General features: G+C 41.3%; 2 protein-coding genes across 4 annotated transcripts in view; both read left to right on the top strand.

The window, feature by feature from the left end:
• cacna1ha (calcium channel, voltage-dependent, T type, alpha 1H subunit a) overlaps positions 1-14,378 on the top strand; it is a 42,481-nt gene extending 28,103 nt beyond the window's left edge. For 2 of the 3 annotated variants that reach the window (XM_037256408.1, XM_037256406.1), the window contains exons 14-38: positions 12-197; positions 281-398; positions 1,546-1,701; positions 2,423-2,510; positions 2,606-2,877; positions 2,960-3,331; positions 3,967-4,070; positions 4,158-4,281; positions 4,497-4,565; positions 4,956-5,140; positions 5,478-5,604; positions 5,720-5,845; positions 6,035-6,124; positions 6,411-6,624; positions 8,025-8,176; positions 8,291-8,400; positions 8,489-8,622; positions 9,066-9,136; positions 9,505-9,583; positions 10,041-10,162; positions 10,647-10,805; positions 10,875-11,018; positions 11,088-11,256; positions 12,003-12,160; positions 12,234-14,378. In XM_037256408.1, coding sequence (XP_037112303.1) covers positions 12-197; positions 281-398; positions 1,546-1,701; positions 2,423-2,510; positions 2,606-2,877; positions 2,960-3,331; positions 3,967-4,070; positions 4,158-4,281; positions 4,497-4,565; positions 4,956-5,140; positions 5,478-5,604; positions 5,720-5,845; positions 6,035-6,124; positions 6,411-6,624; positions 8,025-8,176; positions 8,291-8,400; positions 8,489-8,622; positions 9,066-9,136; positions 9,505-9,583; positions 10,041-10,162; positions 10,647-10,805; positions 10,875-11,018; positions 11,088-11,256; positions 12,003-12,160; positions 12,234-13,523 — 4,819 coding nt within the window. In that variant the 3' untranslated portion in view covers positions 13,524-14,378. The remainder of the gene's footprint in view (positions 1-11; positions 198-280; positions 399-1,545; positions 1,702-2,422; positions 2,511-2,605; positions 2,878-2,959; positions 3,332-3,966; positions 4,071-4,157; positions 4,282-4,496; positions 4,566-4,955; positions 5,141-5,477; positions 5,605-5,719; positions 5,846-6,034; positions 6,125-6,410; positions 6,625-8,024; positions 8,177-8,290; positions 8,401-8,488; positions 8,623-9,065; positions 9,137-9,504; positions 9,584-10,040; positions 10,163-10,646; positions 10,806-10,874; positions 11,019-11,087; positions 11,257-12,002; positions 12,161-12,233) is intronic. The other variant, XM_037256409.1, reaches the window with a different exon arrangement.
• Positions 14,379-21,260: 6,882 nt separating this feature from the next.
• Positions 21,261-25,766, top strand: part of grin2aa (glutamate receptor, ionotropic, N-methyl D-aspartate 2A, a) — a 69,726-nt gene continuing 65,220 nt past the window's right edge. Inside the window, exon 1 of the mRNA XM_037256279.1 lies at positions 21,261-21,894. The gene's annotated coding sequence lies outside the window, so the exon portion shown is untranslated. The remainder of the gene's footprint in view (positions 21,895-25,766) is intronic.

The following is a 25,766-nucleotide window of genomic DNA, read 5'->3' as shown; positions in this document are numbered from 1 at the left end:
GTCCTTCTCAGCGTGTGGGAGATAATTGCTCAAGCCGGCGGCGGGTTATCAGTCCTGCGTACTTTCCGCCTGCTTCGAGTTCTCAAGTTGGTTCGCTTCCTTCCTGCATTGAGGAGACAACTTGTAGTCCTGATGAAGACGATGGATAATGTAGCAACCTTCTGCATGCTATTGATGCTCTTCATCTTCACATTTAGGTAGGTAATAATTCATAAAGAAAAAATATTCATCGAAATCAATAAAAACAATATATCTGTGCTGATGACATCTATCTCTGCAGCATACTCGGTATGCATCTGTTTGGTTGCAAATTCAGCCTTCAGACAGATGATGGCGACACCATTCCTGATCGCAAGAACTTTGACACTCTGTTGTGGGCAATTGTCACCGTATTTCAGGTAAGTTGCACTCAAGTGTAAGCAATAATTAAATTAAATTAAATTAAATTAAATTAAATTAAATTAAATTAAATTAAATTAAATTAAATTAATAATAATAATAATAAAGGATCATCTATTTGCAATGAGGTATCCAATATACCAGAAACATCTCAATATGCTGCACCACATACTAAAATGTTGCACAGACAGAAGCATTTATTGTACTGTGTATATCTGCCATCAGATAAAACTCCGTACCTACTGTACAGCCAGAGATTGTAGAGACAGAATTTTAATGACATAACATCCAAACATCCTACTTGTGTGTTCTCTATCTGGAACCATTTAAGGCACTTTGAGTGTCATGCTATTTTTAAAGCCCACTTGGCAAAGAAATGACATAACTCATTTTGAATCTTCTCAAAAGTCAACATGCCATCCAAAATGGGAATGTGAAACTTAAGTATTGTGTCTATGTGCTCACATATATATATATATAAGATACATCCTCATGAGCCCAGCTTCTTCGCCAAGCTCTGCTCATTAATCAAAGGCTGACAAGTACATTGTTCTTAATCTTATTTTCTAACATGTGTGGAGATACTTTTCTACTTCTCAGGCTTAACACGGAGAAGCATTTATGCAGACGTGACTGTCATGTGCAGGAGAACTATATTCTCATACTGTACTTTAGTAGCTGAAACACTAACAGACATCCAAATACACGCCAAGCTAACAGCGAAGTGAAATAGCGCCCTGCCACGGGCTTTGAGTGGGCAGCCAGCTTTCATGCTGCATCATGAACACTGTCCTACTTTTAAATGCTTTCATCTCCGGCATTGGTTTAAAAGCTACTGCGCGTAAACACGCACGCTACACGCGCACACTCGCTCGCTAGACCTTGCTTGTCATCTTACAGTAATCCCTTGTGGGAAAAGTTGAAGTACTGCTGCGTGTCGGCAGTAAAAGTAGCTCTTCTCAACAGGAAGATCCCTTGAGTACTGAAAAAGTGGCAAAGTTCCCAAGTCTTTATTTTTACAGTATTTTTTCTCTCTATTTTGTCTTTTAAATCCCCCCAAAACTTTGCAGGGTTTGGGAGTTAGGGTCTTTTGTTTCACAGATTTGTGACATAATAGGGCTGAATGAGTTTTTCTTGAACGTGCAGATTTTAACCCAGGAGGACTGGAACATGGTGTTGTATAACGGCATGGCCTCCACCACCCCATGGGCGGCTCTCTACTTTGTTGCACTGATGACATTTGGGAACTATGTGCTTTTCAACTTGCTGGTGGCCATCTTGGTTGAGGGCTTTCAGGCTGAGGTGAGTAGCATTATTTTTTTAATTTTAATTTTAATCTTTATCTTTATCTTCATTTTCTATTTTTTATTTTTTATTTACTTTTTTTAAATACATGAGAGACGCTATATTGGAATCGTGCTATCCATTTTTTCTTAACACAACAGACAATTGCTTATTTTCATTTTTTATTTTTTATTTCTTATTTACTTTTTTTAAATACATAAGATCCGCCATATTGGAATCGTGCTATCCATTTTTCTTAACACAACAGACAATTGCTCAGCCAAAGTGGGTTTATTATGGTAGCATTGGGCGAGACAAGAGAGAATAGATTAATGTTCTCTTCGGAACAACAACTCTTTTTTTCTCTCTCAGCGGTGTGCAGTGTAATGGCCTCGTCTTGCTGTTAATAAACTCCCAGTTGAGCCATGGCGGGGCCACAGGTGCAGCCTCTCAATTACAGAAATGTCACATGAAGTGAGGGATCACTGTTTTTAAAAGGGGGCAAAAGGAGGAAGATTACTGTCGAGCGGTCCCGCAAACTCGAATCAATTTGAGAATCAATCCTTCCCCTTCCACCTTGGTTACAGTGCGTACCCCTGAAGGGCAAGCGAAGCACTTTGAATCGGAAAAAACAATTCATTTGTCCTCCTGACATAAACAGTTGTTTAAAAAAAAAAAAAAAATAGCAATACAAAGAGAGAACAGCTTATGTTGAATTTAAATACAATGTGTGTCTTAGGGTGATGCAAATCGCTCCGAGTCAGATGATGACAAAAAATCCGACAACTTTGAAGAGGATGAGAAAGTAGAACAACTCCGAGACACCGGTAAATAAAATGTTGCCTTTCATATTCATCTCACCTGATGACAAAGAGCCGCACTATTGCATCTGAAAGAAAAATCCCACCTGTTCCTTCTACAGAACTGAAAATGTACACGCTGATGATGACGGCCAATGGTCATGCCGATCCACGCGGTTCGATGGCTCCTCCCATAATTATGCGAACAGCCGCCACGCCCATGCCTACTCCGAAAAGCTCTTTAGGCTTGGAGTCCTACCTGGAGGATGATGTCATGGCCGCAGAAGGAGTTCTGCACCATGGAGAGGTCGGACCACCTGAAACCATCCACCAAGAGTCTCGCCGTGGAAGTGCCACCTCCATGGATGTTTTAACGTGTGATCAGAGATCTTTGGTGAGCTTCAAACCAGGGATTGGTTTAGGACACCCGATGAATTATTTTATCTGAGTCGTCGTTATTCCTGTCATTCCTCCAGAGCCATTTCAGTCCAGCACGCCGCTCCCCTCTCCTTCCACGTGGATCCAGCTCATGGGGGAGCCGTCGCTCCAGCTGGAATAGCCTGGGAAGAGCACCGAGCCTCAAAAGGCGAGACACTAGCGGAGAACGAGAGAGTCTATTGTCCGGAGAGAGAGGAGAGGAGGAAGAGGGTGTGGATGACAATAGCGACGCTGGCGGGTACGATAACAGGATCCAGCCGGATCCATTGGAACTGCTACAGGCGTCCACTCTCTGCCCGGCCGTCGGGGTCCAATATGGCGACTGTAATGGCGGGAACATGACTCATAATTCTAATGTGAACACTCACGCCAAAGAAGACTCCTTGCCTGAAGATGATACTGATTATGAGGTAAGTTGCTACAGGTTCTGGATTTGTTCAGTGTGACCAAACCTTAGCCTCGGTTAGCAGAAATGTTAAAATCCCCTATTGCTGCTGCAAAGCACTACTTTTGTCCAAATGAGACTCTTCAGCTCTCTTCAACAATCAGTATCATGGTGATACAAGATGGCGGCAAAGCTCTACTTTTGTCTAAATGAAGCATCTTAATTGACTTTAACGCAGTTTATTAGTACCAAGATGCCACAAGACGGTTCCTTTTGGTGAAGTTACCGTATTTTCCGCACTATAAGGCGCACCGGATTATAAGGCGCACCTTCAATGAATGGCCCATTTTAAAACTTTGTCCATATATAAAACGGACCGGATTATAAAGCGCACCTTCAATGAATGGCCCATTTTAAAACTTTGTCCATATATAAGATATATACATTTGGCCCGCGGGCCTGACTTTGGACACGCCTGCTGTAGTGGCTCAATATTGGTCCATATATAAGGCGCACCTGATTATAAGGCGCACTGTTGGCTTTTGAGAAAATTGGAGGTTTTTACGTGCGCCTTATAATGCGGAAAATACGGTAATGTATTCACTTGGATGTGTGTTGAATAGCAAGCTGATGTTGACATGTAACTTCTGACTCCTACAGCCTTCCTTTTGCTGGATGATGAAGAAAGAGTTCCTCAACATGAAACCTCGCTGGTGCAAAGAACACGAAGAATGGACGTTGTACTTGTTTTCGCCAGAGAACTCGTGAGTCTGTTTTTCTTCTTTTTACAGTTCAACGTGTCTCCTATTCACTTGCTTGAATTTTTTTGTTTTATTTGTGTGTCTGTTTAGATTTCGTGTGTGGTGCCAAAGTGTGATCTCTCACAAAATGTTTGACCATGTGGTTCTGGTTTTCATCTTCCTCAACTGCATCACTATTGCTCTGGAAAGACCTAATATACAGCCACACAGCAATGTAAGATGGAATGATGGAATCTGTTTCATGTTGACTCTAAAATTATTATAAAAGCACAAAAGCAAATAATGAAATCTGTACTGGAGTGAGGACTACAAATACAAATCTGGTATTCATATTTTTGCTTGGTGAAAAATGTGATAGCCCAAATGTTTTTTTATCTGATTGCATTGCATCCTGAATCCATAATAATCGTAATCTTTCTTCACCTTTAGGAACGGATGTTTCTCAAAGTGTCCAACTATGTTTTCACTGTGATCTTCCTAGCAGAAATGACCATCAAGGTAATATCAATGTTTGTTTAGCTATACTTTTGAAGAATGGTGATGGCACAGTTACATTGAAAAATTAATTTTGTTATTTTATATTACTGGACATTTTTTTGATTTTTTTTTTTAAATTACTCAAGATATTAATTAACCACTTATTTTTATTTAAAAAAAAATAACTATTTTTTTAACTTGACTTAACATATTTTTAAGGCAGAAAAAATAGTTTTTTTTTTAACTTGACTTAACATATTTTTAATATTCTATTCGATTAATATTGGTATGGCAGAACTTAGGATTTATAATGTACATTGTTTATGAATATATCGATTACATTTGGGGACCATGCACAGCCCAAATTGTTTTTTTTTTAGTTGATTTTGTCATGTTGCGTGCTTCTGTCAGGTGGTAGCGCTCGGGTTCTGCTTTGGGAAGCAGACCTACCTTCAGTCCAGTTGGAACATTCTGGATGGTGTGTTGGTGTTTGTGTCTCTCGTCGACATTCTGGTCTCTCTGGCATATTCTGGTGGGAACCGGATCCTGGGCATCCTCCGAGTTTTACGCTTGCTACGCACATTGCGCCCACTCAGGTACATCATGAGCATTTATGCATTTGTAAAATCCGATGTGTCCTTAAAGGCAACCCAACTATATGCAAGCATTACTATTGTTGGTCATAAAGTTTGACGTATTCTTATTACTGTAAAAATCCTAAATATTTAATACATATACCGACCTCATTACTTTGCAATGTAATTCTTTGACATACATTCACAGAATTAAATAATAGTAATTGTATACCAGTAATGAATAAATAATGTAATATGCAATAATATGAGCCACAGAGGTTTTTATTTTGTATTGTGTGAAGTAGCTTTTTCAAGTTACACCAAAAATGTTTTGCTTTTATTTTTTTGTGTATTCCAGAGTGATCAGTCGGGCACCAGGATTAAAATTAGTTGTGGAGACCCTCATCACTTCTCTTCGGCCTATCGGCAACATTGTCCTGATCTGCTGCGCTTTCTTCATTGTGTTTGGCATCTTGGGAGTGCAGGTAGTTTTAAATCATTTATAAATCTACACGTTTAAATTTATAATTTGGACAACCTGATGTTCTTGAATAGTCGGATGGAAAATGAATTAAAAAGCCTTCTTGGTGTGTTCTCTAGCTTTTCAAAGGGAAATTCTTCCACTGTGAAGGTCTTAACACCAAAAACATCACCAATAAATCCGACTGCCTGGAAGCCAACTACAGCTGGAAACGAAGGAAGTACAACTTCGACAACCTGATTCAGGTATGGCGAGAAAAAAAATACAGTATGACTGTTAATGCCTGGCTTTAAAAAAAAATAAAAAAATACTGCAAGTGGTTTTAGAGAGACAAACCTTTAAAGTTGGCAAATAAATATCAACACAGGGTTTTATGAAAGGCGGACAAGGGGGCTCTTGTGTGTTGACCTTCCAATTTTTTTTTTCCACTTTAGGCTTTGATGTCTTTGTTTGTCCTGTCATGTAAAGACGGCTGGGTCAATATTATGTACGACGGCCTGGACGCGGTAGGAGTGGACCAACAGGTAAAGTGATAAGTCATCTATGGCAACCCGTCTACAGTGTCACCATTTTATGTTTTTGAAGAAGAGTTATTTTTAAAATGCTCTATAAATAGTCGAGTTGAGTACAATTTAATCCTATGAAAATTATGCTATTACTTTCAACAGGCACAAAATAATTAATAATAATATTTTTTATTAAAATAAATTAAATTGTTATTTTTGGTCTTTTTTTTTACTGTGACAAAACCACCTGACATTGCTCAGAATCAACCAATTGTATTTCAACTTGATTCTCTTGTCTTTTCAGCCTGTGAGGAACCACAACCCGTGGATGCTGATCTACTTCATCTCCTTTCTGCTCATCGTCAGCTTTTTTGTCCTCAACATGTTCGTCGGCGTGGTGGTAGAGAATTTCCACAAGTGCCGACAGGACCAGGAAGAAGAGGAGGCCCGTTTACGGGAAGAGAAGAGGCTCAAAATCATAGAAAAAAAGCGCAGGAGTAAGGAGAAGGAAGGGGCTGGTCGGTAGTCTATTTTTCTGAGCACTGCCTGCTTTCAGAGCCTGATAATAATAAAAAAAAAAAAAAAGGAAATGAAGGGAAATTTCAGACGTCCGTTGAGTTTTACAGACTGGCGAGCTCACACTAACAGTGGTTACTGACAATTTGTGGGCTTCACCACTCTGTCGCATGTCATTGCATGACTGCTGCCCTGCCTCCCTCCTAACACTGCATGCAAAATCACAGGAAATCCAATCTTGCATTCCAATCATCCATTATGATAACACGTGCATGCCAAAACATAAAACCAAAACAAAACAGCACACCAAATTGCCAACCCAAAATGTTCAATCTATTCCAATGTTTTTTTTTTTTTTAGTGAGCTTTCCCTGCATGTGTTAACAATCCGGGCGCCTACTTTGCTTGTTAGCGTGTTGTGAAATTCAGTTCGGCCAAATGGCAATGTCCCCTCGTCCTTCTTTGAGGGAGCCAGAGGCATCTCGTCATTCGGGTAGGACATTTCCTGGTAAACATGCTTTGACTGGCAGACTCAGAAACATAGCAGATGCTGTTACTGCTATATAGTGTCATGAGAACATATATGAATGTGCAAATCAAGAAGATCTCAGAAACACACCACCGACTGCAAAAAAATACTGTCCTGATACATTAAGTCAAAATGAAAAGACGTCAATTCCGTTGTGCCATCCAAAGGCAGTATTTGGTGTGATCAATTCATCGAATGTTTTTGTCAAAAAAAAAAAAAGAATTAGACTGTTGAGTGTCGGCAATTCAAATGTGGCTGCTGGGTCTTCAACTTCACAGTCCCGATCCAAACATTTCCCAACTCAGCAATTTGAATGTCCCCACAAGACAACAAAGTAGATGATGGAAAAAAAAAAAAAACGTGTTGTTGAACCAGCCCATCATGAGCCTCGTTATATTTGTTTTGACTCAAAGGCATGTAAGCACGTTGGAGACATCTCATATCGTTCATATGGACATGTCATTGCGCAATCCAAACTAGATCCAAGTTACTCAATCTGGGTAACTTTGATTAAAACAGTTCATTGACTTCTGTAGTTCAAAGCCATTAATAATTGGTGGTCTACACCATTTTTAATATTCCTATATTGTAACATACAATACTTCTAGGTGTGCACTGACTGACTGTGGGGGTAAAAATGACTTTTTTTTTGTTGGTTTTAATTGTTTTTTTAATGTAAATGTAAAAATGTAACTAATGAACTGGACTTGACTGTATTGCAGAAGTGTGATGCTTTCTGTCCTTTTCCCTGCAGCTCTCAGTGCACACCACCGTGATCATCATATAAAAGATTCAAACCATCAACACGCATTTGATTCCCTCTCACATTCTTATTTTTAGTGTGTCACTCTTTGTGTCTGTTGCTTTTCCCCAGAAGCCAAACAAAGGCCCTACTACGCGGATTACTCCATCCAGCGTTTGACTATCCATAGACTGTGCACCAGTAACTACCTGGACCTCTTTATTACCTTCATCATATGCGTCAATGTGTTCACCATGAGTATCGAGCACTACAATCAACCCCAGGTAAGCCCGCCTCATGTTCTCACAAATATTCCAGGCAATATGTGAAGTATCCAATTTCTGTTCCATTGCAAATTTGCATTGACTACATGTCGCGAGATGTTTGTGTGTGTCCAGTATTTGGTGGTGGTTTTGAAGTACTGTAACTACCTGTTTACCTGCATCTTCATCATCGAGGCCCTTCTTAAACTTATGGCATTTGGGATACACCGATTTTTCAAAGACAGGTAACGACAAATTGTTGAATGACAGCAATTTGTTTTTATTCGTTAATCCATGCCAGAGATATGGAATAGTGTAATTTTGTAATTTTAGGTGGAACCAGCTGGATATTGCTATTGTGGCTTTATCCATCATGGGCATCATACTGGAGGAGCTGAAAATGAGTGCATCTCTTCCTATAAATCCTACCATCATCCGAATTATGAGAGTGCTCAGGATAGCACGAGGTAGACGCGCACACACAGCAGCAACTGTTTGGATTTTGACACAGTTGTTCCTCGGGGAAATAATGGAACGAAAATTAATCTGCTATATACTCTACATATGTATAGTGACAGGAACTGGAAAAGCTATTTTATTTTATTTTTAAAATACCCGAAAGTCAATATATGGTCTGGCACCTGAGAGGTCCAAGTATATTTCAGGGTGGGGGGGGTGCCCCTGTGCCCCCCCCTTAGTTCCGCCAGTGGTGACAGGTCAGTTTTTCAACAGATTGCAGAAGTTGTTGCCATTCATAGAATTATTTTAAAAAAAGATTCTGTTTATTCAAAATAAATGCTAGCTAGATCGGCAACAGAAATAATTATCTTTTTTCCTTATGTGAATTGAGAAATCTTTCACCAGTGTGAAGTGCACTGTTGAAGGCATCTCCACTGTTTTCTTCCCTCAGTACTTAAACTCCTTAAGATGGCCACAGGCATGAGATCTCTACTGGACACCGTCATGCAAGCTCTGCCACAGGTAGGTAATTTATTTTTATTCTATTTATGGCCATCCGGGAGGATTTCATGCCTGGTTTGGGCAGCAGCTTTAAAGTGTATGATGTTACTGACTCGATTGCTAAGCCATTTTCTAAATGTCACGTGCAGATGAGGTTACTGAGTGCAGAAAAAGGCACAAAGAAGCAAAAAAATATCTGGAAACATTCTGATACTACAATAGGGAAATATCAATTTACTGCACCTCTTGTTAAAATAAAGTATCACATTTCTCATAACTGCGATGAAGAGCAAAAAATGTTAATTAATTGGCTAAAATCTTTCATCCTCTACAAAGTTAATCCCACCTCGCTCTGTTGGAAGAGGAACTAACATTTCTTTTACCTCCAGGTGGGAAATCTTGGTCTCCTCTTCATGCTGCTTTTCTTCATCTATGCCGCCCTGGGAGTAGAGCTCTTTGGCAAGCTTGGTACGTCAAAACACATCACTCTACTCCCATCTGCTTCTCTGTCACGATCATATAACGGAGCTGTTCTGTGCTGGAAGAAAATCATATTTATTTACAAATTGCTTTCTCTGTAGACCATCTCCATCAAATACAATTTTTTTATCAGACTAAAAGACTGATTTTCTTGTCTCCAAAAATGATTTTTAAGATTTTTGGGTGCTCCTCAAAGACATTTATTTATTTATTTATTTATTCATTTAATTTTTTTAATTTTTAATCTTTTTTATTTCTGCAACGGAAAATATTACTAAATGAGAGCAACTTCTAAAATGAGCAAAAGGCGGTTCCGTTGGTGTGAGCCAGCTGGAGCTTACTTTTTTTTTTTTGGCATCCTTTTGGTTCATTTGACTTTGGCAGGTCCACTCTGTCCATGTTTGTGTTCGCTTACCGAATGAAACTCTGCTTGTGTGTTTCTTAGAGTGTAACGACCACAATCCCTGTGAGGGTCTGAGCCGTCATGCTACCTTTGAAAATTTTGGGATGGCCTTCCTTACGCTTTTTCGCGTATCCACGGGAGACAACTGGAATGGCATTATGAAAGTATGAACACACATTTTTCCACGCACTTGCACACTCACATGATAGAAATGACCTCCAAAACCAATTATGGATAATAAAGAACTGAGCAGTCTGAGCACTTTCACATCTTGACTTTTACTTCACCAAAAAATGTAATTCATGATGGTTATCCCAGACAATCATATTACGGAGACAATGTTATTAAAAGACAAGGGCAATATTGCCCACCGACTTCAAGATGGTGCTCAAATACTAAATAATCAGTAGATTAGGAAGGAGCACTGAAGTCTTGAAGTTGCATTAGTGGCTGACTTAATTCACCTCGTAATAACGTCAAATAAAATACAAAACAATACAAATTGCTTTAAATTGAGCAAATATTGTGCTTTTTAAATGTAGGTCAGTGCTTCGGGTCGTGTTCAGGCCAGCAGCAAAGACATTCCTGGCCTTGACAGCTCACCACTGAATCAAGTGAACATTTTTGTGGAACTATTATTTTCCTCAGGACACATTGCGAGAATGTCTTCCAGAGGAGCTTCACTGTCTCTCCTACCTGCCGTTGATCTCTCCCATATATTTTGTCACCTTCGTACTCATGGCCCAGTTTGTGCTGGTTAATGTGGTGGTGGCCGTCCTGATGAAGCATCTAGAAGAAAGCAACAAGGTATGGATGGAGGTTTGCAGTCTTATATTATTTTAATAGGCCTTGAAAATTTCCCAATAATATTTTAAGGATGCGAAAGAGGATGCAGAAATGGATGCAGAAATTGCCATGGAAATGGAGATGGAGAAGAAAAAACGTAGTTCGAGCATTTCTTCCCACAGCTCAAATCCAAGGACCTTTGTTGGGCCATGTCCACCACAATCTCCTGGCCAGGTAACAGCCGCCTCTCATCTGTTAGTTACTGTTATGTATTTAATGACTGGTCTCTGTCTCCCTCTAAAGGACGATGTGGTGAAGTGCAGTGAGGATGCACTGCAAGTTTCTGACAAGATGTCCGTATCCAGGATGCACTCTCTGCCCAACGACAGCTACATGTTCCGACCTGTGAGACCTGCTAGTGCTCCTTACCCCCTCGAAGAGGTGGATGTCAGTGCTCAGGAGCAACATTCAGGTAAAGTGTTCTGTGACGAGAAAAAAAAAAAACGTCTGGTCCAATACTGGAACAATGGGACTTAATCACCTTTTAATACTATCCTAATTGCATCATAATTATGAAAACCACCAATACTATATTAAAAAAAAACATCACCAGAGATTGTTAGTGAAGTAATTGCCCAAGTCATTTTTTTATGTTTTCAGGAAACAAGAACAAACATAACAAATTCAACAAAAAATGAGAGGCCAAGGCGGCACAGTGGCGCACTGGTTAGCATGTCGCTTCACAGTTCAGAGGTGCAGGGTTTGATTCCGGCTCCGGTCTTCCTGTGTGGAGTTTGCATGTTCCCCCCGTGCCTCCCGTTTCCTCCCACATTCCAAGAACATGCAGGGTAGGCTGATTGACCACACCAAATTGTGTATAGGTGTGGTTGTGAGTGTGGTTGGTTGTTTGTGTATGTGTGCCCTGTGATTGGCTGACGACCAGTTCAGGGTGTGCCCACGTCTACTGCAGGGTTAGGCTCCAGCATGCCTGTGACCTTCATGAAGAGAAGCGGTTCAGGTAATCGATGGTTGCATAAGAGTCCAGTTAGTTTGATTTGCGGATGACTCAGAAACAATACAGGAATTAAATGAATGTACACATTTTGTTAATATTATTAGCAGATGGCCAAAACTACCGATTCTAATGTCCATGTGTTAAGATGGTCCCTTCGTATGATTTGGTGAACCATTCCAAACCAGCTTCATCTGTACTTTCAGGCTCTCTGACTTCGGTCCATTCACAGCCGTGTGAGAGTCGCACTCTGCTGCAGGTTCCTGATGTTTCCCCCGTTCACCCGCGGCTGCTACCTTCCGTCAACCTGCCTCGCATCGCCCCGCCCACGCCGCACCCCTCCCCTCGGCCCCTACGCAGACAGGTGAAATATTCCTTCACACTTTTAGCAGCCTATTAATTGTTCATAGTAAATAAAGTCAGATTTGATTTTACAGGTTGCAGTTAATGTGGATTCTGTGGAAGTCCAAACTTGTGAGCAACAAGAGAGGGCGACCCCTGTCCATCTTCCTCTGCCGTCCCCCTTATCGCATTCTCCCCGTAGCCCCGCCCCATCTCCCCTGCCTCCTCTCCCTCCCTCCTCCCCCTCGACTCTTTCCCGCCCACCCTCCTCCCCTTCTCCATTCCCACTCCCTTCAGTGTCTCCTTCTCCTCTCCCACCTATAATCTCATCCTCCCTCCCTCCTCCACCGTCCTCCCCCTCGCTTCTCCTCCCTCCGCCTCGCTCTCCACGCTTCCCATTACGCAGCGCCAGCCTCCACCGGCCCAGACCGCCCTCCGCCGCCTCCCTCTTTGACCCGGCTGACGAGGAGGTGTGTCACATCACCAGCTTGGCCCGCCACCGACAGATTGCTGAACTGGAAGGCGGACAGGAGAGCGGAGCGAGAGCAGGTCGAAGCCATTCCCTCTCTCCATACACCGACTCCACCTCGTCGCCTCCTCCCTCTTTATTACCGCGGCCGTCCTCCAGGAGCCCGCATGGAGCGGAATCGATAGACCGGGACTTTAGGAAAGGCTTCAACGTGGATCCTCAGGCGTCGTTATTGTCCGCCGGTTACCTTGACGAACATCGGCGCCACTCCATCGAGGTGTGCCTCCCGCAAGACGGCATCCCCGGTGATGAGCAAAACTCGGAGTTCCACAAAGGAAAGAGCAATTTCCCGATGAGGGTGCAGTCAGTCGGAGGTGGACACCGTAAAAAGAAGACCAGCCCCCCTTGCATATCGGTCCACCCGCCTTCAGAGAGGGAGAACCCGCCCTCGCCCCCGAAACTGGCCGACTGCAGCATGATGCTGAGACGAAGGACGCCGTCTTACGACTCACGACAAGACGTCGAGCCGCACTCGCCCATGCATCGGGCGCTCACGCCCGTCCAACTCCAAACGCCGACACGCACGCTCACACCCTCGCCGAGCACCACGCCCGCATACACTCCACCGCTCCCGTCAACCCCCACGCACCCCCCCATCCCCATCAGCCCCAACATCTTCATCCAGCCTCACGCACCTCTCGTCCCGAGACCTTTCGTACAGACACGTCCCATTTCGCCCGCCGCCAGGCGCTCCGCCCTTACAAGGGACTGCATCCCCTTACCCCAATTCACTTTTGACCAACCACAATCCAGATGCTTGTCGGACGCAGATCCTGCGCCGTGCGCTTCACCTTTTGACAACAAACTGGGAACCGGTGCTGGATTCACCGCAAAGAACCGGAGGACCGCCCAATGAACATCAGGAAGAGGAATTCACTGGTCCAAAATCTCCCGAGCTGGAGAACATGCTGACCTCAGGAGTATTGGGAAGTTTTTTTTTTTTTTAAGAGAGATGGATTCTTTTGTTTTGATGAATTTGGCAGATCGCCGTCCCGAGACGGACAGACAGACAGACAGATACCGGCACCGACCCATTACCGACACTGGATTAATCCAGCTCCACTTCGGTGGCACCGAACAATGAAGGACTAAAGCCACCTAACTCTGTAGCCAAAGTTCTTTTTCTCTTTTTGACGCACTGTCCACACCCACGCGAGCCAATCAGGAAGCAGCGTCTGGCTGACAACCTCTGACCTTTTACAGGAAGTGGTTTATGAAGTGCAAGCGTGGGGTGGGATTGTGGGATATGCAACTTCAGGTTTTCTACAGAAGTTCTGCTTGCCCCTCCTCTGCTCCTTGATCACATTGATCCGAGCAGGTGTGTGTGTGTGTGTTCGAATGAGTGTTTGTACGTTTTTGTACGTCTCTTGTTGTCGCGTCACCGTGTTTTTCTTCTTTCTTGACAGTGAGGGGGAGCAGGACAGAGCTGTAGTGTACGTTTATCTGTGTATTTGTGCAGTGTAAATAAAGAAAATATTATTATTTGGTGAGATTAAAATAGCTCTATCCATATGCACATATTTTTATAGAGATCGAAAGTGTTTTTGCACACAAGTTTGAATTTTTTCCTCCGTTATCCTATTGTGAATGTACGTTTCCTTTCAAGAGAGGAACAGGAACGAAGGAGGGAAAATTCTCCTCCGGCGGGATGACGTAGAGGATTGGATTTTTATTTTTCTATTTTTAAGAATAAGAGAAATCATATGTGTGTGTGGTGTGTCTTCTGTAGTTTTGTCTTTTATGTATTTGGTGTCTTGATTGCAGCGTTCAGGAGCCGGCTCAGTGATACAAGTCAAATTGATTCGAAATTTTACACTCCATGTTTTGCAGAACCAAATAGTGTACCGTATTTTCCGCACTATTCGGCGCACCGGATTATAAGGCGCACCTTCGATGAATGGCCCATTTTAAAACTTTGTCCATATATAAGGCGCACCTTCAATGAATGGCCCATTTTAAAACTTTGTCCATATATAAGATGTATACATTTGGCCCGCGGGCCGGACTTTGGGCACGCCTGCTGTAGTGGCTCAATATTGGTCCATACATAAGGCGCACCTGATTATAAGGCGCAGTGTCGGCTTTTGAGAAAATTGGAGATTTTTAGGTGCGCCTTATAGTGTGGAAAATACGGTACATTATTTCCTTATGCGGGAGAAAATAAACAAAAATAAGCCAAATCAACTGAAAATATAATTCTATGCCTTTCATCCTTTTGCTGTCCCAATTATATCCAAGCTGTTTCATCACTGAGCCTTCCTTCTGAATCACGTGACCCCCATAAAGTATTTCTGTACATCTAAAGACAACCAAACTAACTTACTTACTAGATGTGTAGCCAGAGTGCAATAATATTACTATATCTGTATATGGTAAATATCTACACTACATTGATCAAACCACATGTTTATACATACCGTCAGAACTATGATATGAATTTTTATAGGAGGATTGGCAGTTGATGGTACTTCTGGCCTTTTGCATGCAGAGAGTGGCTGGTAGCAGCGTAATGTACTGTAAATTTCTCCAGACGCTCAGGCTTAACTACCAATTGTTTTATTGTAAGCAGAGAGAGCGACTGAGAGAATTATTTGATGAGGAATGGAGCTTCATTTAGTTGTCATCACATACTTGAAAATGCTTTATTGGTGAAATTCTTCTTTTTTTGTGTGGCAAAATATTTCAAAGCATTTTCAAAGCAGCATGTTTGTGGGGTATGTTAGAGCAGGACTCACACAGCCGCAATGATGCTCATATTGTTAGGAAATAGATTTTAAAATCATCTTCATTCTTTTTGTTTTTTTTTGTTTAGTGTTCTGCTTAATTCTTGTGAAAACACATTGCACCAAGCTTTTTGGATGTAATGGCCACAAACTAAACGGGCAGTCAAAAAGAACAAAATCCTAAGCCAAACAGTACATGGCAAAGCACAATATGTATATACTGTATAATATTTCATTTTGTCCATAGTCATAAGCAGAATATTTATAAATTGTTTAAGGAAATTAATGAGTAAGTAAAAAAAAAACAATGAAGTTGAACACAGATGTTTGCAAAATTATTATAACAAGTCATGATAATTGTCAAGCGTCATACAGTATGTCTGGATTGTGTCATTTGTAGCCATTCTTCCTTCAATTAGAAAATGAGAAAAATTTAAAATAATGCCTTAAAATTTGAAATTGTATTTGTTTATCTTTTCAAAGGGTCTGATCAGTGGCGGAGCTAGAGCGGGGCCTGTGGGGGTGCTTGGACTCCCCCAGGTGCCAGACCAGGCTTTTGTGTATTTTCCAATTTATCCAGGATTTTTTGTCCCCACATTTCCACTGCTAACCAAAAGAAAAAAAAATAATGAATCTTAATCAGCATTTTCTGAAGAATTTTTGGGCTTTGTAAATTTTTTTAGGTTTTGTAGACCCCCATATCTTTGCCCCCTCCATGGCCCCCTCAAGGAAAAAAAATCTTATCTCCGCCAGTGATCATAGATTATCATTGAGTCTTCATTTACTGTTCCATTGCTATTCTCCAGTCGTGAATTTGAACATAAAAAAATACTGTTTGTGGTTTCAGACAAGGAAATTAAGAACAAGTCATATTTTTTAAGTCTTGCAGGTCAATCTGTGACCATGGCTTATTTGTTCTTGGAGTTTGTTCTTTATATGTATGTACGGTCTAAAATATAAATGGCTCATGGACGATTGAAATATGATATGAAGATATTGTTGCTAAACGATGGACTCGGATTTGTTGCTCAAACACTATCTTACCAAATGTTCTGTTTTGTTTTCATGTCTTCTTGCACAGATTGTTGCTCATGCGAGGTCTTAAGTCTTGTTGGACCTAATGCAGTCCGATCTAATCTACATTTTGCCATAAGCAAACTTCTTGGTTTGGTAGAGTGACTGCATCATTTTTTGGGGGTAAATTATTATCTTTTACAATTTACAGATCTTTGGATCTCAGTTTTTAACTCCTGTTTTTGAGGAAGCAGTTTAGGACTATTGCATGTTCTAATTTAGAAGAAGAAAAAAAAAAGAATGGGAAATAATTATCTGGATGTTTTAGAGCTTTTAATATTTGAATATTCAACTGTTTCCATTTGTAGACTGACTACCTAAGCACTGGGCTCTAATTAATTGGTATCTGATATCATACAAAAAAAAAAAAAGACCTAATTCTTTATTGTCCAATGCAATACTGGGTGGTTGCTGTATGAGGACACTTCCTCATTTTACAGTTTTATAGCAAAACATGGAAATCTGTTGGTCCTGTTCTTCAGAACTAACATTCTTTAATAGTTAAGGTGAATATTTTTTAGCTTCTCCTCCTCATACTCTCCACATATTAGAACTTTACAAAGTGGTGACTTGATACAATATATATTTGACTTAGGACTAGCCGAAGCCCTTATGTGCTCTAACAGCCTCAATACGAGAATGATTCAGAAGAAATCTTTGGAAATCAGAATGGGACAAACCACCCCGACGTCTTTTTGTCCCTCCTCACACCCCTTTGAGTGGCTGGCCCAGTCACCCCTTTAACCCCCAGGCCTTATAAAGAGGGGAGTGGGTGTCTTGAGAAAGTCTGCAATAAAGTTATTTCCACCCCTGATCGAGCGAGCGAGGGAAGGGAAAGGGGAGGCACTCTCCATATTGTATCTTTGATGATTTTTGTGTGACGGCCTCACTGTCCTGGAAGATGTTCCCTGTCGATTAAAGAAAAAAAAAAATAGTTTTTTTCATTGAAATGAAACATTTTGTCTGTTTTTTTAATCCAACCACACTTTATTCCAAGAGATGTGAAAAGTAGCTGTTATTATATGACACCTTACATGGGATGATATCACACAATTACACATAATGATGGAATGCTGTTTGATTAATAGAAAACACCGTCAATTGGTATTTCCATATTTCCAATGATAACTACAAAAAAATCAAATGTGGTTAATTGCATTGGTTATTTCCTGGTAAATTAATTTCTATGTGGAATATTTGTCATGTGATGAGGGTGTGGCACGTCAGCACAGGTGGAAGTGTTTTTTCAAACGGGGTGAAAGGGCAAGAGCCTACTTTTTGCTGCATGCACGGATGATTGCTTTGGACCGTTTTTGGAATCCACCAGTGGAATATATGGATCTATCATCATAATAATTGTTTTCTTTTGATGGAAAGTGAAACGACAAGCAGCCTTTTGGGTCGATGAACATTGTGGAGACATGGACGAGAGGCGCAGCGTGTCTTGCAAGGTAAAACTAACAATCGCCCTTTTATTTGAAATTTCATTACAGGGACAAAAAAACAACCTTGAAGTTCTTGAAAATGTTCTTGAAAAATCTTTAGAATGCAACTACTGGGCAAAACTAATGATCATTGTCATTATTAGGCCAAGTAATATTATTGCAGTAGTTGAGTCACTGTTTGAAATTGGGTCATTGGTCACTGCAGTTTAACTTTTGAACGCTAGATGGCAGTATTTGAGCGTCAATTATTTATACAGGGTACTAGAAAGCACATTTTATGAGGTTGGAGGTTCAAATCTCGGCTTCTGGTCTTGTTTGATTGATCTCCCAATACTTGAGTGGCTTTTTTTTTCGGATACGGTAGTATTTCAAGAACAAACATTTAAAATGAATGATTGTGTCCTTGTATGAATTCTTTGACTTTTATTTGTAACAGGCAATATTAATTTCATTACTTCACTGTGGGAGATTTAATCTATTAAAAACAAACACACGTTCTGTGTTTGTAATGGACATCGGGTCTCCCTAACAAGCAAAGTGCTGATTTAAAATGCAGCTCTGCTCCCCCATATCTGACACTAGTCAGAGCTAAAGTGATGAGGCTGACTTCAGCAGTGTCCACTAAAGAAGCAGCTCTCTTTTTTGGGCTTAAACTTTCTTTGAAGTGTGACTTTAAAAGATTGGCTCCTACTCATCTCCATCGTGTATGTGTCTGCATGCTTATCTCCTCTTCTCCTCACAAGCCTTTTGCCCGGTTCCAGCCTGCATTTGCACTTCATCACCTACTTTTGCCATTTGAACGCTGTCATCGCACACACTCACCTTGAGCCATAACATTATAGTTTGAATGAGATTCTTCCAATACAAGTCAATTCGACTTTTTTTTTTGTCAATGGGAGTTTTGAAATTTGGATGAGTAATGTCGGAAAGATGGTAATTCAACTATGTAGCCATTTTGTGGACGACACAAAAACTAACCTTGATGTTCCGGTAGTTATTAAGCAACTTGAACACAAATGATGCAGCAAATCGTGTAGACAGACATACAAGAAGCAAGTGAAAAATCTGGAGCTTCCTTAGTTGAGAAATTATTTTTCATTTATTATGAACGTCTGTATTTGATTCTGCATTGAGACTTGCTCCTATGGAAAGAGGCATACAGTCCAAAATCAATATTATCTTTTTCTTTTTGTGGTCGCACAGTCAGTCTGTGTTAGTTCCACCCAACAACTGATTTTATATTGCTTGGGGGATGCTGTCTGTGTTGACAAGCGTTTATCTGAGTGCCCTCTTCGGATAGGCGGAAGTGTCGCTGTCCGGTGCTGAAACGTCTATTCCCGATATTAAGAAAGGCAAAAAGAGTTTGTTCCAGCTTCATCAGGTTCACGCAAACGTGAACATTTGTTTCCTTTGAGTTTGATCTGTGATTTGAGTGTTTCAGAGGTAAAAGCGGAACATTGGCAAGACCTTGAACTGCACTGGGACTTGTTTCCTGCGCCCAGTAAAATGTAAGAATCACTACACAGTTCTGTAAAATAAGAATAACCTTTATTGTCATTAACACATATCTGTGATATAACTATAATGCATACGGTGATCTTGACTATTGTCCACATGCAGCTGGCCTAAAAGTCATTTTCCTTGCTATGCAGTCATCTGTAGTGGATTTCAACCCAAGGCTGCAGCCTTCATGATTCACTAAATGAGTTACCAATAATGGGAAGAGCTAGTTCTGCCTCTTTACTACTACAGACAACACCCTCATATTCATAGTTCAGCCATTGCTATTTATAGTCTGGTCAGTGGATAATCAAAGTTGCAGCCATAATCCTGCATAAACTGCTGTCTGCCTAATCTGATGTCATCTAACATTGCACTTTAGTTATGCCAATTTGATGTGATTTTTGGGATTTATGTATTTATTTATGTATTTATTTATTTATTATTTTTTAGCAACAGTCTACAGTCCTGCACTGCATATATACATTTTTATAAAATAAATAATAAATACACTTCAAACACTTGCATTTCCTTCTCATTTTTTTTTTATCACTCGAATATGAGGTTCTCTCCTAAGAGAATAAAATAGAGATGAATAGATCGAAATAGTGTATGTATAATTTCAACAAAAGGGCCTCTATTTTTCATATTTATACATGAAAGGGAGTCATTAAACAGTAATCGATTCATCACATTACTGCTTTGGAGGAAAGCGCAGGGAACTCTGCGTGGGAGTGCGTGTGTGTGTACACTGCAAAACCCTTACGGCCATTCCGTCTCCCCGACAGCTGTTTGGTGACCTGGGAACACTCGCACTCCCACTGCCACCGTATGTTATGCACACACACACACACACACGAACACATAGACGTTTGCGGCTGTCACAGACACACACCCCCCAGCATTGTCAACTGCAAATAAGTCAGCGGCCACATATACAAACACTGGTTGTCCAGGAGTAGATATTTCTGTGGTCCCCATTAACAACTTCTTGAGGGACCTTGACTGACATGGACACACCAGGTTTGCAGTGAGAATAAATATTACTCTTAACATCACATTTGAATCAAGCTTTGCCATCTCATTAATTTGCGGTTTGTTGTGCCTGTAGAAGAAATCAATTTAATCGAATCGATGGGAACTGGTGCAGACCTTTAGTGTGTGTTTCTGTTTGGGCGGTGCGGTTGTAATATTTTTGTAATGCCAAGCTGTAATGTGATGTGGGATCCGCTGTAATGAGGTTCTAGTGAGCTGTCGAAACCACGTGGCATTTTACACAACTTTGCTGCATACAGGTTGTGTGTGTGTGTGTGTGTGTGGCATTACTACGGTTGGCCTCCTAATAATTCCATTTAGGCATCTCATTCCTCTAATACCAGCTCAAATGTAAGTTGACAAATGGTTCATCTATTTCAAATGCATCCCTCCTGTTTAGAATAGTAAAACACTAATAGGTCAATAAAATTGAAATGCTGCATGATCTTTTTTTTTTAAAAGCGACTTCAGATGCCAACAAAATGAATGTTCACGTCTTGCAGTTGTTTCAACACCCATTATGGTGAATTCATGAAGCCCTTCCATGCTCAGTACTCAAGACGCAGTCGTTGACTTTGATCAGCATTGATCCCTTTTCTATGCACCATTGCTTCTTTGCACCATTTATCAGCTCTGCTGCATGTGCTCCACTTTCCAGCTGAATTGACTCCATAAAAAAAATTCTCCAAAGACATCTTTTTCCCCTTCACCGAAACAATGTGGTTGCATGCGGGGAAAAAGAGGATGAGGGGTTTACGCCGTTTCCCCAACTCTCGTCATCCTGATGGAGAAGATGGGAGAGAAGCACCAAGAGTCCAGCTGCCTCCGTATCTGCAGTGAGCGCGCATGGAGGAATAGACTCACGCACCAGAGCACATTCAGTGCACACATCACATAAACACAAACGCGCACGACGAGGTAGCGAGAGAGAGAGGGAGGGAGGGAGCGAGCAAGAGAAAGCGTGTCCCATGCATGCACGCTCTGCGGGCTGCAGGAGCTCTCTACTGGTCCACGAATGTGCGCGTCCAGCCTGCCTCATCCCTTCTCCTCAGCCCCGGGACGGCAATGACAGCTCGGATACCGAGACCTGTGATCTCATAGAGGCTGCTTGAGCCCCCCATCATGCGCGGGGCCGGCAGAGATTGCAGTGGAGAATCAGCCGCAGGCGCACGCACAATGAAGATTGGATTACTACAACATTAATGTTCTTTGCAGCGGCGCCGTCACAAAGTGAGAACACCGTGGGATTTCTTTCCATTCTTGTCATTTTTGGGGGACACGGTGGAAATTATCGCTTTCCAGATATCGGGTGCTTTGTCCCCCCCCCTCCTGCTGTGCAGTGTTTGAGAGTGAGCACCATCCGAGGCTGCACGCGTTCTCAGAGGCAAGAGGGGACTGTTGCAATGTCATCTCACGCTACTATTTTGGAGCTCTGGGGAAGGGAGATGTTGTAAGTAGTTTTTATTCTCTCGCAATGTTGCACCGTGGGGCTCCCATGCAACACCTTCTACCCCCGTTGCCGATGCGCTCTGGCTCTGCGGGTTCCCCCACAGGAGTCCCCCAAGCCAAAGTGCGGCACTAAACCACACCACAAGAGTCTGATTTTAATTCATCAGAAAGGAAAAGAATCTAATCAATGTTGCAAATGAAAAAAAAAGATATATATTCTCAGCATGGCGCTGGTAATTAGCTCATATTTCATCCAGTTGCGCAGTGAAGAGAGCGCAGGCTGCTTGGAGGCGCATCAATGTAACAACACCCCTTGTAGGCTTGTATGTATATTAATCTTTGAAAATCATTGTAGCGATTCACCTGATTGGAAACGTAAAATCCAAAAACACGCATCTCACGTACGGTTGCGCAAATTCGTCTTCATTCATGTGAAGCGTCCAACTCCATAAAACTGTGGACTACTCAAAGAAATATAGATCAACTACTAAAGAAAATTAAAGGGAATGATTGAATTCTCCACTTTACATCTAAATTTGTTTATTTCATCTTTCTGGGACAACTTTTGATTCACGCACGACTCATTCCGAGAATCATTGACAATAATGTGATTTGTTTTCTTACTTTCTACTCTATTTCAGTTCCGAGCAATTTATCTAACGCCAGTGGAATCGTTTATGGGTGTTAAAACATGTTTTAAGTCGACACAAGTGTCTCACCCGCGGAGGGAGAATGCAGTCCTTTTATTGACCAGCAGGGGTCGTTCTTGTATTGTGTTGTCTTGATTGAACCGAATTGAACCTCCCCTCTTCTCATCATCCCCTGTTCTCGGGCTCTAGTCACGTTGTAGAAGCGCAGTTCTCTCCTCCTCCCCCTCAGTCTAGGCGTCAGCTGCAGCCCATGGAGGGCCAATCCATATTTCTTTGACAGAAAAAGGAAATAAAGTATTAACACCTCCCCCCCATGTATAAATGGGGCCAAACACCGAAGCCTTTTGCTTTCTGCTTTTCCTGCTTACCTGAGAAAAAAGTAGAGCTTGAGAAGCTTTCATCAAATCCCAATGTATATAATGCAAAGCGGCAAATCATTTCCTTGAAGACCACTAATTCCACCAATGGAGTCGACAGAAGGGATGTAGTTACCGTGTTCCATATATTTTATGACGCGTAACCTCCGAGCCAGACCCTCAGAAAGCACTCTGGAAAGAAACAATTGCTTTTCTTTTTTTTTTTTTTTTGGGCTAAGCAACACTGCGGCATCATTTCTATAGCCTCCAAACTTGTCTGCAACTGTAATGTCATTAAATGCGAAATAATTCATGAATGACATGAGTGCAAGTCAACATGGAGCAAACGCAAAACGATGTCCAATTAGCACAGGTTAAATTATTTGATGACTCTACTCTGAAGTTGCAACTAACTGCTTCAATTCGAAACCGTGTTCAATGGAATCATCACACCAATGATCCAAACTGCCTTTTGTGTTAATTGTGGTAAACTAATAACATTAGGCCAATTAATCATTTGAAATCCCAACTGAAAACTAATTTAAGACGACAATAAAATTAGCTTCCTTGCAGCTATTTTGAATTGGATTACAGACGATTAGATTAAACTCTCTTCCGAGTATTGTTTTATTTTGATATCGTTATTTTGAAGATCTCCTATTATTGAAGGTTCTACAAAGCACCGTAAAAAACTTTATTGGTGCTCCTTGTGTAATCGGATCAGTTTTGTAGTGGGTTGAAAAAAATGCTCATTTTAACTTTGGCATTTAAATGTATATGCATTGTAAGTGAACTTCTTTCTTCTGTTGCCCGTACTTTGGTTCTCTGCCATCTGCTCTGCGTAATGTGCATTAGCACCCACGACAAGCCCAGCGGAAGTAATCGTCTGTTACGCCTCAACATGTCTGCCCATTGCGCAAACCTCTTTAGCTATGCAAAGTACTTCACACATGTATTAGGGCGACATCTGTAGCGAACACCTCGAAGTTGTATTGCCACTGCTGCCCCCCCCAAAAAAAAATTGATTCTTCATTGAAATCATTCTTGTGGTTGTTGTTTGTTTCAGCAAACATGGCGGTAGGCGCTACAATAAAAATAAAAAAAGTGTCAGAGATGGATGTAGAGGACCTCAAGACATGGCTTGGATAATTTTGTATTGATGTGGATGGAGGCCTTTTCTCAGTGAACTGTAACATGCAGTCTAGTGATTTATTGCTAGTAGCAGTTACGAGGATCCCCACCACTGAATCACACCCTGTGATCCTCAGTTTCAAAGCAATCCATTGTTTCTTTAGGATCTTAAAATTGTCTTCTAATGTATATGTCAATTTCAAGCTTGCTTGGAGAAGAGATGCTACTCAGCCGAGGTGCTAAAGTCATCTGATTCAGGTGAAACCCTCGGGCGGCCCTAGTTGGAAATGATCCAGCCACATCCGGCTGGCCCTCACCCAGAGAAAGATGGACGAATTACAACTGATCTGACCTGGGAGCTTATTGAGTCTCACCCAGGGAAGGACAAAGGCTGCGAAATGAGTTACCTCTGACCTCGCTTGGAGTGCCACACACTTGATACGGATCACGCCATAAAATTACCTGGCTGAGTAAAACATCCACCGATATTAACCATCTTGGCTTAGACTTTGTAAATAAATCATAAATGTATCGAGGATAAGACTAGGAAGATACGAGAACGATCATGTGCGGTCATATTAATCATCATGTAAAGATAATGCAAGTTGAATTATTGATGCAGATCTAAGCTGGTTATGTGTGAACTAGAAAATAGGTTTTGTGGAGGCGGAGTCATATAGAGCGATGATGTTCCCTGTGTGTGTTCACACTGCTTCCTTCATTTTGGTGGCAGTGTGTTTGCGTGACTGGTATCCATGATTACAGCCGTGCCTGCCAAACATGGCTCCACTGTTGTTTTGCCAAAAGTAGGGGAGCCTTTGTGTGACGCCATACTGCTTCAATCCCATTTGGCTCACTTTTCTTTCTTGTTCCTAGCATGTGAGCGATTGGGTTCCTTTTTTACAACTTTCTCGGCTCATTTTTTCCTCCCTATAAATTTCGGAAGTTCCGATGTGATGCCGCAGACTTGTCCTGAGCCAAATGCTGACACTGTATTGGAATTTGAAGCGCACATATTTTAATGGATCACTAGCTTGTTCTTCATTGGACAGTTTTTTTTTTTGCCCAGCTCAGCATGCTGGCATGGCAGCGTTGTTCTCTTTTTACGGCCGTTTGGAGCGTTTTATTTTAAGCAGACTTAAGAATTTGTTATTAGAAATATGGAAGATATAGTCAGAAGCATTTCTGACGTGTAAATAGGTCACTTTGAAAACTTATATGTCGGGCTGTGGTAGTACCGTATTTTCCGGACTATAAGGCGCACTGGACTATAAGGCGCACCATTAATGCATCATGTCAGATTTTTAACCCAAATCAAATCATTCTCCATTTTATCTTTTTTATTTCAACTTCCATACGCAACAAATTACTTTATAATCACAAAATAATGATCCATAGTCTTTTTGATTCATGATTCATAGTCTTCAGCGGGCCACTTATGATTGATTTCATGACACAATGCTTCGGGCTAGTTTAAATTTAGGAATTTGGTCCATATATAAGGCGCACCGGACTATAAGGCGCACTGTCGGCTTTTGAGAAAATTTTTGGTTTTTAGCTGCGCCTTATGGTCCGGAAAATACGGTAGTTACATTAGATTAGTCGAACAGAGTCATGTGATCGAACAAGATCATGCAAGTAAAAGAAAAGAAAGTCTTTTGGAAAATTTGCACTCAGGGTAAGCACCTCCGTTGCTTTCACTGCATGGGGAAAAGTAATTGTGTCAATGATTGATT

The sequence above is a fragment of the Syngnathus acus genome, chromosome 8 (genome assembly GCF_901709675.1).
Source record: "Syngnathus acus chromosome 8, fSynAcu1.2, whole genome shotgun sequence".
Classification (NCBI taxonomy): domain Eukaryota; kingdom Metazoa; phylum Chordata; class Actinopteri; order Syngnathiformes; family Syngnathidae; genus Syngnathus; species Syngnathus acus.
The sequence above is the reverse complement of the archived record's forward strand: the minus strand, read 5'-3'. Positions and strand labels throughout refer to the sequence as shown.